Source organism: Rhyacophila brunnea, unplaced genomic scaffold, assembly GCF_057557595.1.
Source record: "Rhyacophila brunnea isolate RB1 unplaced genomic scaffold, BYU_Rbru_1.0 scaffold_88, whole genome shotgun sequence".
NCBI lineage: Eukaryota > Metazoa > Arthropoda > Insecta > Trichoptera > Rhyacophilidae > Rhyacophila > Rhyacophila brunnea.
Window position 1 is genome coordinate 347,850 of NW_028233359.1, and position 16,286 is coordinate 364,135.

The window sequence follows — 16,286 nt, forward strand, 5'->3', positions numbered from 1 at the left end:
TTCATCGCAAATAGTACTCTAAAAATACATAAAATGACACATACTGGTGAAAAACCACATCAATGCGATGTGTGTTTTAAAAAATTTCTGCAAATGGGTAATTTTAATAAACATCAATTGACACATACTGTTAAAAAATTGCATCAGTGATATGTATGTTTTAAAAAGTTCATCGCAAATAGTCCACTCTAAAGAGATAAAATGACACATACTGATGTAAAACCACATCTATGCGATTTGTTTTCAAAAATTCACACAAAGTTGTGATCTCAAAAATCATAAAATTCCACGTACTGGTTAAAAACGACAGCAATGCGACGGTGTTTCTTCAACATAATTAATATCTTAAAATACATCAAAAATTACGCAGATCGATGAAAAACCATTCAATGCAATGTGAGTTTCTACATTTTTTCTTCTTTTTTTCGACCATGTCCGATCCTGATAGAATCATATGGGCTTCCACAGAGTTAAGGTTTGTGTTGACAGATTTCGTTTTTTACGAGAAATGGGTCAGCCACTTGCCTGGCCATTAGACTGGTGTAAAACCACGAACATCTTTCACTTGCAGAAATCGACAATAAAGTTAAAATAAACTCACTGACTTGTTAAAACCCCTTACCCCCTCCCCCCTCACCTTCTCCGAATATTTTTTTTGCGACACCACAGTTTGGTCAACAATTATCGATGTGCATTTATACATTTAATAGAATAGCAAAAACCAGATAGATTTAAATAGAGATAAACAACCTTCGCTTTCCATTGCCTTGTATTGTTTTACGAGCGTAATGGTACTCTTAAAAATTGTCAAGTTGTGTTTTTAAATATTTATATTTATATTAAACATTTGAACAAATCTTAGAAAAATATCAAAACACATTGACAGGGCGGGAAATTATATTATTATTTTTCCTAGTTTCCAAGAGAATAGTAATCGACCTACTATAAAATCCGACAAGAAGAAATTGACGATTACAGAAAGTCACTCTCGTTGAAAATAGGAGACTTCTCAGTGATGTACCTGTCATGGCGGCAACGCGCGCACGGCATGCGAGTTTAAATAATGTATCGACTCTCTTTTTAGATAATTACGTCTTCTTTTTTTCCTTTTGCAATTAACCAAGAGTTTCCTAATAATAATTCTTACATCACTCCTGATCGTTTTAGACATAGTTTTCATGACACTACGGGAGTGTAAAATGAAATGATTAATTTGGGGGTGCTCCTCATTTGATAGGTCCATTTATCTGGATCACCCAATGTTAAACATATTGATACACAATATATGTACATGCCAGACCCAGGATTTGAACCTAGAACCCACAACGTTATAAGCCGATGCTTAAGACATGCGGCCATCGTGGGAGTAGTTAGTTCATAGCTTTATTTAAGCGATCTGACAATATTAGCGAGTGGTACACGACTAATCAATGAGCTCCCCAAATAGTAGATATTTTCGGTGACGTGATATGTTTTTTGTTTTTTTAAATTTTATTTCTCTGGATAAAATTGTACTTAGGGTCTAAGTAAGTATGTTTTTACTATTTTTATTTTATAAAGGTAGGTACCTATTCTCTTCTTCTCTCTTGTGAGGGTACCTAATATTTGTGATATTAGAAATCTCATGTTGTGTACGTCTTGAATTTAGATTTGTTATGTCCACAATGTCTTTTTTTTATATAAATTCAAATAATCATAAAATATTATAATTAAATATAAGTTCCTACCTACATCCCTATTTATAATGATTTACAATTAAGAATTTAAACAATGTCTCACATTTATAAAAATAATTAGCCTGTATAAGAAATATAACCATAATACCAGTTAAATAGTGTGTTTAATTACTGCACTAATTAAAATCATCACATCGTCCCCTTATTAACACAAAAACCTACAACAAAAAGTCAATTTTTTCAGGAGAGGCAAAACAAACTTTTTTTTTGTTTTAACAAGGGTTTTTAGCAAAACTAAGAATCGTAGAAAGGTGTTATTTTGATTGTTTTAACCTGTAGTCATTTCTCTGTTAAACACTGGTTAAAATCTGGTTATAAAAAGTAAGTCGTTCTATTTACGTCTACGTGTTGCAAACAAATTTTTAGTCATCAAAAAATGATAGTCAATTGATGATCAAAAATTGACCTGTTCGAAATAATTTTATTATAATACATATGGAATTTTGGTTCATACAGATTAATGAAAACTTTATTTAGATGGAAAAACATTCATTTTAATTTACAGCGAAACAATTCAATACAATCACAATATTATGTTAACATTACATATATGGAAGAAATCATAAAAAGGTACAATCATCATTTCAGGTTGATGATAAATAATGGTAGGTACATACAATTTACTTGATAATAAATTTAATACAAATAATCACATAAGAGAAAATAATAAATTGAATCATAAAAATAAAATGTTAGTATAGTGTACGAAGGCGCTGTTGCCGATCAGAGCGGGTGTGGGCATTTTTAAGATACAAACACTCAATAATATTGTATTAAGATACCGATTCATTATCACGAATATCACCACCGATAGTTAAAATATTATAAAACTGGTGGTATTGCTGTTAAGCGCCTTAAATCTTAATTTTTTTCTTTGGCTGTGGTTTGGTTGTGGTTTTTTATAATATTCCTGGATAAAATTTAATTCAATTGGCTTCTGTCTTGTACTGAGGCGCCGCTGTATCGGTATACTGCTAAATTCCTCAGATTTTTCATATTTGAAGTATATATTATTTGGTTCATCTTTTCTATATTGGAACCAAGAAATTTTCAACCAGTTTACCTAATCTCCATTCGAGTCAATCTTTTTGTTTTTAATAATTTCTTTAGCAATAGGTATATTTGAAGTCAATGAAGTCCGTTGTGTCAAGTTCATTGACAGCGTACTTTTCACGTTTTGATGACATCCGAACCACTGCGTACCAACCAGATGGGTCAAAGATATCGATATACTCTTTGACGTTCTCTCAATTTACGCGTGCACTGAATAACACTCCAATAGGGAGTGTCCGGGTTCAAAAAAACAATGATCAATCATTGGTATATTGAGATTTTTTATTGCTACCTATCAAAAATATTGCACACACGTTGACACTGAGGTTCTGCCCACCGCATATGTCCGAAAAAAAAGTGTTTCCTGTTTGCTTAACTATTTAAAAAATCAGATAGACATGTGGCAACTCTACAGACCCACGATTGGTTATGCCTAGAATTGGGTTTCAGTATTTCCCGTACGCGAATTTCCGAAAAATTTTCGAGATTTTCCATCCCGAATCTCGAGAATTTAAATTTTTAACAGAGACATAATATGTCACGGGTAGGTTCATTAACATTAGATATATTATCAAAAGACACCAGATAAATGTCATCTTTAACCGTCAACCCATAAAAAACACAATATTTAATTGGTGGACGAATGGGATTCCCCAAGAAGTTAGACCCATGTTACGTTTTCTAGGATATTTTTCAGAAGTTGAGTCATTCTTATTGCAATTAGTTTTATTGTCTACCGAATATCATACAAATAATAGATGTGCTTATATTATTATATAATATAAATACCTCTACATAATTATAAAACACTTCTGAGAAATATATAACCAATAGAATGAATCTTTTTGAAAATAAATGGACACCCAGCAGTACGGCCCCCATATCCTGACGCGGGCACCCAGGACAGGATCTATATCTAATTTAATTGTTAGTGACAAAGCACAATTGGATGGATAATGTGATGTAGTAGTTGATTATTTGTGTCGCCTTTATGATTTTGCTGTGGTAAATATTTGTTTTATTATTCAGTTAAAAATCTCCCTTCGAGGCGGGTGAAACCAGTCAAATTTATTAAATAAAAAAGTGTAATAAAAAGGGAAAAAAATGCGTTTTATTATTTTAAATCAGGAATACAATAGTTGCGTATAGTAAATAGTCTAAATTGCGTTCTTAAATATTGGCAATCGGCTTTTGTATTGAAAAAAAAATATCTTAATTACTAACCGATGTCAGGATTGGTCCAAGATTTTTGTTATACGTGTTTGAATTTGCTAATAAATGAAATAACTATGTTTTTTCAACAGATAATTCACAAGATTTAAGAATGTAACATTCTTTTATCAAACAAACGTAATTTAAAAACACAAATATTTAACGAACGGAAAAATCCCCCCAGACCCCCAGTAGTGTGGCACCTTATGTGGTTATAAAATGACTGTCACATTATTCTTTATGAGCAAACATACATTTAAAATGTTTTTTTAACCCGTATGTGTATTTTTATGTATTTTAAGATTACTAAGCCGCGTGCACTTAAAAGAGCAAACATCGCATTTATAAGGTTTTTCACCAGTATGTGTTATTTTGTGCCTTTTGAGGGAGCAGCGGTGCAAGAATTTTGCCGAGCATTCTTCGCACTGGTATGGTTTTTCACCAGTATGTCTCATTTTATGTGTCCTAAGATTAGCGATCTGTGAGAATGTCAGTTGACAAACATCGCATTCATATGGCTTTTCACCAGTATGTTTTCTTTTATGTCTTTCGAGAACGTCGCTATCTGAACATTTATATGAGCAAAGATTGCATTCGTATGGTTTTTCACCGGTGTGTATCATTTTATGTTTCTTTGGAGAGCAGCGTTGTGTGAATTTTGTCAAGCATTCGTCGCACTGGAATGGTTTTTCACCACTATGTGTCATTTTATGTTTCTTTAGATTGGCGATTCGTGTGAATGGTAATAGACAAACATCGCACGCGTATGATTTTTCCCCAATTTTTGATCTTTTATGTCTTTCGAAAACCAGATTAGGTAATTGCGATTCTTCTTTGATGTTTTGTTCATCTATTGTTACATCGGAATACTGAATCATCGTATCTTGACTTTCTTTGAACACTGGCGCATGTTTGCTGGAATCGTTCGATTTCATAGCTGTATCCAAATTCATACCGGTCAAAAGATCATCACACGTATTGTGGGCGGCAGCAAATTGAGTAGAATTCTACAACATGAACATAATTATTTATTATTATCTTTAATAACAATAATGGCTCACATGCCCAACGTAGTCAAAATGGAGGTTTATGGTATTTTCAAAGCATTAGCCTGAACATTCATTAAATGTTGTAGATAATCCAATTATATAATTTAGTAGCCTTATTATCCATTACATTTATTTTAAACATTTTATGACTGCAAAAAGTATTTTTAATACATAAAATAGTATTCTTTTAAACCTCTCGATCTAATGTTTTAGAATATAGTCATAAGTACATCCATATGCAGTGATGTTAAGAATTTTTTATATTTATTTATTTTTAGACGCATTTACAAAACCATTAGTAAAATTAATATTAACATTATTTAGTGAAACATTTATTTACGATAAAAATTATATTTTATAATCTCTGTGATCCAAAATTTAACAAGAATTAGGCATTTTATTATTGAAAAAATGGGCAAGATTAACATATTTGAAGATAATTCTAAAGTACTGATTATAATTTATGTCTTTGTCCATTCAAATGTGATAAAACATCCTACGAATAATGATTGTTTTATAATAATTATTGACCTAAGAATAAGGTAGTATTTATTTGAAATACGCCATTTCTATTAGCATTTCCCAGTGGTTAAGCTACAACATACGGCCGTAGCCATAAATTGACAAATGATAAATGAAGTAGGGAGTAAGATCATGTTAACGCGCGTGTTTAAACATGTACCGTTTTTAAAAAAGCGATTTTTTTCTGTTAGGCTAATTTATACAAATGCAGTATGTAGATCGCAATTACAACATATCCTAAGTACTGATCTAGTTAAGATTGAGGAAATGCCGACGAATATTAACACTCTATTTTATAAAATGTGTCACTCATTTAATGTAGACTGGTATGATTGCTACATATATTTTTGCTAATGACATAAAAGATACATACAAGTTAGTGAAATGTAACATTTTTTATTTAAAAAGAACACACTACGATGGCTTTCTTAGAACATTTCTTGACTGGGAGATACAGATACGTAATACTGTAGGCATTTAGACTAACTGAAATGTACCAAGATGAGAAAGATAATCAATCTTCACAAATATATACAGATGACCTAGGATATGGAAATGCACTAAAGTTTGGAAGATAAGCTTGGATAGCTGATGACTACAGCAAGATAAAATTTTACCTAACTACCTACCTGATTTCTCGGGGTTTCCTCTGAATACGAGCACCCAGGTTGAGAATCTTCATCATATAATGGTTGCAACGTGTCTTCAATAAACTCACGCTTCATGTCCACTAGCCGAAGGTCAGTCTCAGGTTTTATACAAGTTGGAGGACACTAAGGGAAACAATACATAATAAGTCTGCAATTCGATAATCTAAGGCAGGCGTTCCATTGACAACTCAAAAATCTTCATTTTATAAGCCGCCCTGCTAGTGAAAGTCAGCCGAACAATGGACGACTAAAAAGTCCAGTTCGAAAAGATAATTATACACAGGGCTTTTTTTTCCATTTAACGCGGTAGAACGGCGTTCCGGCATTTTTTTTCACGGTTTTATTTCAAAATCAATTAAACGAAAAAATATTTGCGCTTAAGTAATTACAATAATAGTTCGTTAAAATGATAAAATAAGGTACAGGTGGAAGCCATTTTGAATGTTGGCGTGTTAGTGTTAGTGAAGTAACCGTATAGTTTAAATAGCAAACCTGCGTATGTAACTAGCTTCATACGTATGTCTTTGCGTATTATGATTTTGACAGCTTGACGTTTATCGCATGGCGGCATCTGCGTATATTGTTATTTACGTTTGTTTAGTCAGTTTGTGTTACGATTACGTGTTGTGCAACTATTTTATATATTATTTAGTGCAACCCCAAGTTTAAATATGAAAAAAATTTCCTGTTACTTCTCAACCACCGGCAGCGGCGCCGATTCCGCAAATAAAAAGCTCAAAACAGTAACAGAAACGATGTAAGAAGATATGGAAATATCGGTACATGTAGATGTTCCTGAATCATCTCGAGCTGATCTCGGGGATCAAGGTCGAACTCAAAACGATTGGCCAGACTGCTGGTCATTAGATCAAAAAAACGATTTTTGCTCAAAAAACAAATGGTTGAACGTACACAAAATGAAACTTGGCTGCACAATTTGCAGAAACGTTGGAACTTTGGAAAAATATCCAAAGAATGGGCCAATAATGAAATCACGTATTCTGGGAAAGAGAGGAAGCTACAATTGGGGTCACTTCGAAAAAAAATTTTCGATCACAGAGGATCTATTGCACACAAAGCAGCGTTAAAAATCATTTCTGAAGCCAAAAAAAAGCAGATTGAAAATACTTTTTTAAAATCGTTATCTCGCGAAAAAGTAATAACAGCAAACATATTTCGAACTGCATATAAAGTAGCTAAGGAAAATCAATCATTCAACAGTTTCGGCACTCTTGTTCATCAAACTCGTGGGACCACCCTTGACACTTTTCGATCCTTCAAAATATGTTGATAGGTGGTTACTTAAAGGAAGACATTCGGCCTTAGACTCTAACACTAAGAAAAGGAATCGAGATGATGTATCAGACGAGAATTGGAAAAAACTTTGGAAATCACTCTAAACTTTTATCCAAGTTCATAAATAAATACATTACATATGTATTTACAATTATATTTTAAATTTAGTCTTATTTAGTCTTATTTGTACAATATATTTCAAATATAATGTATGTATTTTATTGTTTCTGTAGCTTTGTTTTGACTAAAATAAAAAATTATCGTAAAAATCAACCTTTTTTTGTTCGCTTCGTGGCATAGCTCCTTTAAATTGAATTTACACATTTGAATATAATTTTATTTAGTAAAACACTTGACATGAAGTGAGTTCCGGCACCTTTTTTTTAAAAAAAAAGCCCTGATTATACATAAGTACCTACCTAATAATACCGTAATGTCTTCAGATATTCGTGAAATTTTCAGGTATTTTTAGGTAGATTTAAATAGGTAACATAATAGATAAACTGAGGAGAACAATAATTTACTGTTGTCGTTTATAAATTTTAAGAATACAAATGCAAAGTGATGAATTAATTTAGAATCATTACACGTTTTCATCAATCTCACCTAATGGTTAACGAAAAAATTCTGGCAACTCGACGTGTTAAATAACAGACATGTTTGAATTCCAGACTAGTCTGGCTTGGAACTTAAATTAAGCAAAGTTACGTTGTTGCATGCAAAAGATGTCTGAAGGTCAATGCCAAGCGCAGGAGCGCCCCACCGACTGGCTTTAACACTTCCTAGTAATAGTCGAACGGCGCGGGGGGGGGGGGGGGGGGCAAACAAAGTGTCACTGGTGGTGGCAGCGTAAAACGTCTGACTTGCGTGAAAATAGAATAGAAGTTTAAAAAGACCTGAGTGAACTCAGCTGATATTGAAAATATGTGAAGATATTCTGTCGAAAAAACTACAAATTGACCAATATGTTTGCCAATTTATTTGCTTACTAAACATTTGTACATTTTTGTACGATATAACTTGTAATACGTATCTACGTACTTTAGTCATTGTGGAAATATTGATTACTCTTAATCTTTTTATAACAAAATACGCTTGCATGTTTGAAAATAGCACACCATAAAGCTAAACTCCTCTCTAGTATGAAACATAAACGATTTGTAAAACGATGGACTCGCAGGAAACTGATTGTTACAACTAACCTCAAAATTTAAACTGGTATCTTCGGCATTCTCTTGCTTTATGTAAATCCGGGGTTCTGGGCTTCCTCGATTAATAATTGGTACATCATACCAAGTCTGCCCATCTCCGCCAGGTTGATCTTCAAATTCTCGCTTTACATCCATGTTTTGAAGCGACAAAGGTGACAGCTAGGCTCTACTTCCAAGAGGGCTGCCAATATTCCCTAGCATTATGTTGCCATGTTTTTGTCACTGATATAATTAAAGTACGGGTCTAAGAATTTACAGATTTCAGAAAAAAATAAAGTTGGTACCTAGATTTGCCGCAGTAGGTATTGAATCAATAAGCAATCATTTTTGACCACTAGTAACTTTCATTAGCGCATATACTTCGATTTAGGACTAGGCATGCAAGGCCAGTCACAATATTTTTGTAGGTAGATACTCGTAATTTAGAAAGTTGTAAAGAATATTATTTGTGCAAGCCGAGAGAATACTGTCTCGAAAGAGATAAAAAAAGTCCTTGACTTTAATTTTAAATGGATTTCATTGAATTCGCCAGCGAGGATTTTTGGTCGGAAGTGAGCCATGCCCTCGGAATTTTTCAAAAGCCCAGTTTGTTTGTGCGAAAAACAAAAAAACCCATTTGTACATTTTCATCAGAGATGGTAACGGGCACAATAATAAAAAATGCAGAAATTTCTGTGAGAAAAAGATGGCAGCACTGCGCGAAAGTATCTATGGTTTGGAAAAGGTTGATACGAAGGTGTATGTCTTATGTATCCCCGCAAACATGGATGGAAAGCGAGAATATTGTGATGGAGACCAGTATAATGCAGATGATAAACCTTGGATTGACGCACCGACGATAAAAGATCCAAATAATCCTGACGCCCGCACTTATGTAAAGCAAGAGAATAGTGACGATCCCATTTGCAATTATTTCGAGGTTAGTTTTTTTTACTATTAATAATAATTAGCTTTATACCCCGTTTACACAAACATTGATTTACCTACTGCTGATAGTACGTATTATCGCGGCCATAAAAAGAAAATGCACGTGTAAACATGTATTATCGTGCAAGTTGCAAGATTGCTTGAATGAATCAAACAAGTTCGCTTCTGAATTTTCACTTGACAGATGGAAGTTGGTCGATATCTGCACCTGCGCAATAGAGGCAAACATGCTGAAAAAAAAACAAACTACACCGCGCAGTCTCATTTTGAGTTTAACCGATATTCACGACCTGTCAAAAAGTAGCTAGCATAAAATAAAAACATCGCGTCTCGCTTAGGGCCGTTTGTGTCGGTGTTCGGTGTCGCGCTCGTATATAATAAGGAGGCTTTTGTATTATGTTTATGAACGCCTCAGAGATAATGAGTCAACGCGTGTCCAGTACACTTTTCCGTCGGCCGCTACATTCTCAAGCCGCCGAAGCACTTGTTTTAATTACCGCAGCCAGTTGTATGTTTACTTAATTTATAACACGAAATTATGCGTTAACTCATTAGCTCTGGGGCGTTCATAAACAAAGTACAAAAGCCCGTTTATTATATACGAGCGCAACACCGAACACCGACACAAACGGCCCTAAGCGAGACGCGATGTTTTTATTAAAACCCCTTAACTTCACCCGTTTTTTTCACAGAAAGTCGTTTTGCCACCAAAATATTTACCAATTTGAAGTCTTATAGACGTTATATAATGCGCAATGATAGTGTTTATTTTTATTTATATTGAAGTAACGCCCATTTTATACTAAATAATATAATAAATCACTATTTTGTATATAGACGAAAATACGGCATGATTCCCTAACTTCGCCTAATGGGTTTTAGGAGGTCCAGCACTAAATTATTGTCTATGGATACTCACGAAATCTATTAAAAAATGACGTTAAGCAAATTTAGGTCTTATGCTAGAGACAATTTGACATATTTCGAAGAAATATCTACGTTGGCGAAGATAGGAATCACTTCAATGACTGTTTCATACAACCTACCAATTGACGCTAGGGCTGCCAAAACCCAAAGCATTATAGTACCATTTTTATGTGTTGATTTAGATAGTTAATTTTTAGTAAAGGAAATATGAGAAAAAATCTTAACTGGTGATTCAAAGTGATGAGTAGTTTTTCTTTCTAAAAACCATAAAAATTTAAAAAAAAACACACCTATCATAATTACACAGTCGGTAGTATAATTTATTTTTATAAAATAGTTTACAGAAAATACAGTTTGACCGAAATACAAAATAATACAATACACATACACACATACAATAATAGGTATAATATATGAAAACATAGGTATCATAAAAAAAACAGTAGAATGGATTAAGTTTAAAAACGATAGAAATACAAAAGAACACAAAATCACACGAGCATATAAGAGAGAATGGTAAAATGTATGAAAACATAGGTATGATTAAAAAATACAATATATTGTAGAAATACAAAAGAACACAAAATAACACGAGCACATAAGAGAGAATAGTAAAACTTATCAAAACATATATGTCAAAAAAATACAGTTGAATGATTTAAGTTTAAAAGCGATAGAAATACAATTGAACATAAAATAATACAAATGCATAATAAAATAAGAAAAAATTGTAAAACAGTTATGACAAAAATAAATGGCAAAACAAAACAATATAGTGTTCTAAAATCGATAGAAATAAAAACACACAATTAACACGAGAAAAAATACTACATAAATATAGTCAAATAATAGGTAAGTATATGGCTTTTAGTTAAAGTCATAAAAATACAAGAAAACAGAAATTAACATTATCTTATTCTTATACCTATATGACAACGGATTGAGAAAAACATATAAACACAATAAATTAGAACACTGATATAATATTTATAATTAAGAATGTCAGATACATAAATTATTATGATACCTACTTATACTAGGAAGAAAATTTAAAAAATGCAATATTTCTCAAAATCTAAACCACTAAATACTAACACACCTCGTCGGCCATTTTTTGGTATTTTTAACACTTTTTCAACATTCGTGATATAAACATCTGAAATATCCGCTACGTTAGGCCACGAAAACTGTCCTTTGCCTTTGTGCCTTAAAAATTTGGTCCGGAAACAGTTCTCACTTAAAATGTCTTGTACTTGACCAATAGAAAATTTACTTACAACGTTTTTCTGAAAAAAATTTCACAAAAATAAAGGCCTCGATTTGCACTTCAATTTTCTCAACAGTTTCAGTGTTATGTCCATCTTTGCACCCATTTTCTGATGAGTTGCCGTTGTCTTCTTGTGCAGGATTTGCAACAGATATTAAAGAGTTCGAAGTGATAATTACACTACTGTCCTTTTCGCTTGGACACCACTGACTAGATGCTGAGGAAGGACCAGGTTGACATTTTTCAATAGGTAAATTAGGTGCAATGATTGTAGGTTCTCTTCGTAGTGTCAATGTGTTTTTTTCTATACGACTATTTGGTTGCACGGTGTGCCAACCAAAATCGTCGGAGCATATGGAGGTCCCAGGTTCTACATTTAATTTTTTATTGCGTACCTTCTTCATTGGATTTGGAGATCGATTTTCTTTTAAATAGTCTAACAGAGCTGTATCAACTCCAAAAGAAGTTCGTTCCGTGTGAGTCGGCAGTTTTTTCAAAACCTTTTCAGGGCGAAATGGGCAAATTCCAGTACTGGAAAAAGCACTGATAATATTTTCCCTTTTTTTAGAAACTTCTATCAACTCCTTTAATAACACAGGGAAGTGAGATTTGTTCATTGAACTTTCCGATGGATTTTTAGTTTTATATTCTAGTAATATTCTTCGCCACTGTTTTTCATCGGCCCAAAAAAGCAGACGTCAAGTGGTTGAGTGATGTGTGTCGAATTTGGCGGAAAAAACAAATCTAATTTCGTTACGTTCGCATGCATCAATTATGTGCGTATTGACGTGAGATGCGAGATTATCGCCGATCAATAGTTTGGGACCAGATTTTTTTCTCGCCCAAGGAAGAACTATTGATCTAAACCAATCCTCAAAGATGGCAGTATCGAACCACCCTGATTTTGTTCGATTAAATCTTGCACCTTTGGGCCCGTTGATACACCACTGATCCCACAGACATTCCGCCTTATACACAACATATGGGGGTAATGAAACGCCGTCTGCAGAAATAGCGAACATTACCGATATTGAACCTTTCGTGTAGTTTAGCACTCTCTCTGGGTATTTAATCCCACGCCTGAATAAACATTTCGATGCACCTGGATTATCGGTGAGATTCGTCTCATCATAATTTAATATGTTTTCAGGTGGGATTTTATCTAAAGACACTTTCAAATTATCAAAATAAATTGACATTTCACTGCATGTCTTCTCAGCACGCGACCGTTTAATATTTTGCGTGGCTTGCGTCGTTAATGTATCCCTGTGTCATTTAATAAAATTGTGTGCCCATTTTATTCCTGGAATCTTTCCTTGGAACAAAGATTCGCGGCCATTCCCAAGAAGATATCTATAAACGACGAGTCTCAAATCTAAAACGGTTAAAAGACTGCCAAAATCTCCAGCAGCCACAAGCACTTTCACTATTTTGGATTCTTCCTCTGCCGTCAGACGCGTAGGGCACCCAACATTTCTGGAGTGCTTGAGAAAAATATATTATAAAATGCAGGAACTATTACGATAAATATTTCGAGAAAAGCATTTTTTTGTGACAACCCTAACGCCAGACGAAGTATAGGAACAAGTAGTTCACAAAACATAGCCTGTCATTGCGTACTCAAATAATTGTTGTTTTATTATAAATATAGGAAATCTCACATTACATTTGGCAAGCAGACTACATCACTATATTATAGTAAAAATATGAAGAACTTACCTCTACAAAATCCGTAGAAATCAGCAAAAGTTCAGAGGTATTCCTAAAAAAACTCTTCACACCGGACTCGAAAAAACGTTACTAACACAAACACGGAGAAAATAATGGCGGTTTGAAAATTGTGTATTGCCAGGACGAATATTATCTTTAAAATCGCCTTAGTGGCTTAAAGTGTTGCAATAGTAAAAACATGAGTTTTTAGTGTTTAATTGATTTAGGTGAAGTTAGGGACACTTGGCGAAGTTAGGGGGTTTTACGTGCCTATGCTGCTAGATATGTGTATCTAAAGATACTGAGTTTTAAAACGAATATAGCTAACTGTCAAACACATTTCGTGATTGTATTTAACTTACTTATCATATCTTCGTATTTGTATACCTATTTTTGTATTAAAATAGTAAGCATTGCATGGGGAGGTGATTATTTTTTAACTCTGTTAAGGAAACGTACCCTAACTTCTCTCTAATAACATAATATAGGTACTCCAATTCTCCTACAAATAACAAATATATAACGATACATGGGCTAAACTATACTATTTATGTTATATTGTGATCTTATAGTATTATGTTCCTTTCAGTACCCCGCAAAATCTGAGAAAGACTGTGGGTTTGTTGACGTCAAGCGCGAGCTTATCGAAGATACAGTAAACCCATTTTATGATGAAGATCCTCAACCAGGATGGTCGTATTCAGATTACAGACCAGTACAACAGGTATGTCTGATTTTAAATGTACAGATTTCATATCCTCGGTGACGTCTTCTGTCGAAGGTCGGCAACCGAATTGCATTCTATCTCAATTTTGGATCAACTATAACTATGTCACTTCTTCATTGAGGTAACTCTATTTAGATTGATTCATATAATTACTTGAATAAGTTTAGTATTTGATCGTTGTACATGTGTGTGCTAAAGAAACTGATGACTATATTATTAAGATCTATAACATGAATGTTTCTCTCACGGTCAATTGTATGTAGCATGTTCATGTGTCGGCTAACCATCTGCTTTGTACGTTTTGCACCTGACAACAAAACGAAAAATGTCGTATATCACAAGGTGATTCAATGAAGAGAATCGACCCGAGTGCAACCCATCCAGCAAATAGTTTAACAGAAAGTAGTGCAACAATGCTACGCGAATCATTTCCATTCGCTTCAATAAAGCAAATGCCTTGCTGCCACGTGAATAACATTCTTTTTTTCTTTTGACCATGTCCCGATCCTATTAGCATTATATGGGCCTCCACAGATTGGAGGTTTGTATTAACAGATTTTATATTTACGAGAAATGTATGTCAGCCACTTGATCAACCTATTAGGACCATACTCTGACTCATGAACAAATTGAAAAACAATATGTGAACTTACCAGACCCAGGATTCAAACCTGGGACCCTCGACACTATAAACCGGTGCTTAATCCACGCGGTCATCGTGGGTGTACAGTGTGTACAGATCAATATAATTTACTTTTCATTTTGATTTGATTTTTGCACATTTATTGAACTTATTTATTTGAGTATTCATTTTAACTTAATAAAAAACTGAATTTAATTTAGCTATTAAGTTAACACAAGATTATTGATTCTGAGGCGGTACGAAGATCGCCGGGTCAGCTAGTAATTTATATATTGTATAATATAGTTCTTAGAAAAACTGTAAACAAATTATATATAGTTTATATTTATAAATATAGGAACTAATTCGTAGAATTTTATTGAGTATTAAAGTCCAAATTTATTTATATATATTTATTTATTTACTTTTTATTAACTTATAAAACTCTATAATGAAAATATTAATAAGTTATTATATAAAACTATATAAATGTCTATAGTTTATTTATAGAAATATTTATATAATTTTTCTAATTGTCTTTTGTTCAAGGAACTCGGTTTTATAAAGAAACTTATAAAATGTTTATTTATTCATTTATAAAACTTAAATTTTACACCTTATTAAAATGAATAGAAACGATTTATATAATTATTTATAATGTCTAGATTTACACTAGACGGCTTAGAGGTATGAGTCGCTAATTAGAAAGTTGGAGAACCGCACACGTAATTTGGATGTACTCGCGGCGGAACGGCTGATCGAAGTACTTAGGAACTTATTTGCGATCATTAATACTGGTGAGTCATCGGAGTATGACAAATAATTATTATCGCTCGGTAAACTTGTTAGTGGTTTACTTTCGGATGTGTGAGTGCTTCTATTTACGATGACTTTTACGAAAAGTGCGAAGCTTGCACTGAAGAAATCCTGCGCGTGTTTTGGAGAATATCACTTGAACGGAACTGAATTCTATAGAAATTCGGGCTCTTTTGATAGGCGCCCGGAGGGACTTTGGAGGAAATGGCTTAAAAAGGAACACTCCTCCTGTTTAGGTACATGTTCAAACATGCGCGTTAACATGATCTTACTCCCTACTTCAGTTTTATTATGTCAATTTATGGGTACGGCCTTATTTTATAGCTAAACCACTGGGAAATGCCAGAAGAAATGGCGTATTTAAAAAAAAACACTACGTATTCTTCAATAGTTTATTATAAAGCAATCATTATTCGTAAAACGTTTATCACACTTGAATGTTCATAATTAGTTTCTTTAGAATTATCTTCAAATGTGTTAATCTTGCCCATTTTTTGAATAATAAAATGCCTAATTCTTGTCAAATTTGGGATCACAGGGATTATCAATGTAATTGTTTAT

The 16,286-nt window shown here is 33.3% G+C and overlaps 2 protein-coding genes across 2 annotated transcripts; one reads left to right on the plus strand and one right to left on the minus strand.

Moving 5' to 3' along the window:
- Nucleotides 1-3,885: 3,885 nt before the first annotated feature.
- LOC147063733 (uncharacterized) lies at nucleotides 3,886-8,908 on the minus strand. Its single transcript, XM_085959346.1, has 3 exons — nucleotides 8,721-8,908; nucleotides 6,202-6,345; nucleotides 3,886-5,008 (listed from the first exon to the last, which is right to left on the minus strand). Exons 1-3 carry the CDS (start codon nucleotides 8,862-8,864, stop codon nucleotides 4,271-4,273), a joined length of 1,026 nt encoding a protein of 341 aa, XP_085815472.1. The 5' UTR covers nucleotides 8,865-8,908; the 3' UTR covers nucleotides 3,886-4,270.
- Nucleotides 8,909-9,441: 533 nt separating this feature from the next.
- LOC147063734 (uncharacterized) lies at nucleotides 9,442-15,938 on the plus strand. The gene is made up of 3 exons (XM_085959321.1): nucleotides 9,442-9,648; nucleotides 14,150-14,284; nucleotides 15,906-15,938. Exons 1-3 carry the CDS (start codon nucleotides 9,493-9,495, stop codon nucleotides 15,936-15,938), a joined length of 324 nt encoding a protein of 107 aa, XP_085815447.1. The 5' UTR covers nucleotides 9,442-9,492.
- Nucleotides 15,939-16,286: the final 348 nt, after the last annotated feature.

Coding starts and splice junctions, on each gene's coding strand:
- LOC147063733 (XM_085959346.1), bottom strand. CDS start 8,864: ATGGATGTAAAGCGAGAATTTGAAGATCAACCTGGCGGAGATGGGCAG. Junction 6,346..8,720: donor ATACCAGTTTAAATTTTGAG/GTTAGTTGTAAC, acceptor TGTTTCCCTTAG/TGTCCTCCAACTTGTATAAA. Junction 5,009..6,201: donor AGGAAACCCCGAGAAATCAG/GTAGGTAGTTAG, acceptor TTCATGTTGTAG/AATTCTACTCAATTTGCTGC.
- LOC147063734 (XM_085959321.1), top strand. CDS start 9,493: ATGGATGGAAAGCGAGAATATTGTGATGGAGACCAGTATAATGCAGAT. Junction 9,649..14,149: donor CCATTTGCAATTATTTCGAG/GTTAGTTTTTTT, acceptor TGTTCCTTTCAG/TACCCCGCAAAATCTGAGAA. Junction 14,285..15,905: donor ATTACAGACCAGTACAACAG/GTATGTCTGATT, acceptor CTCTTTTGATAG/GCGCCCGGAGGGACTTTGGA.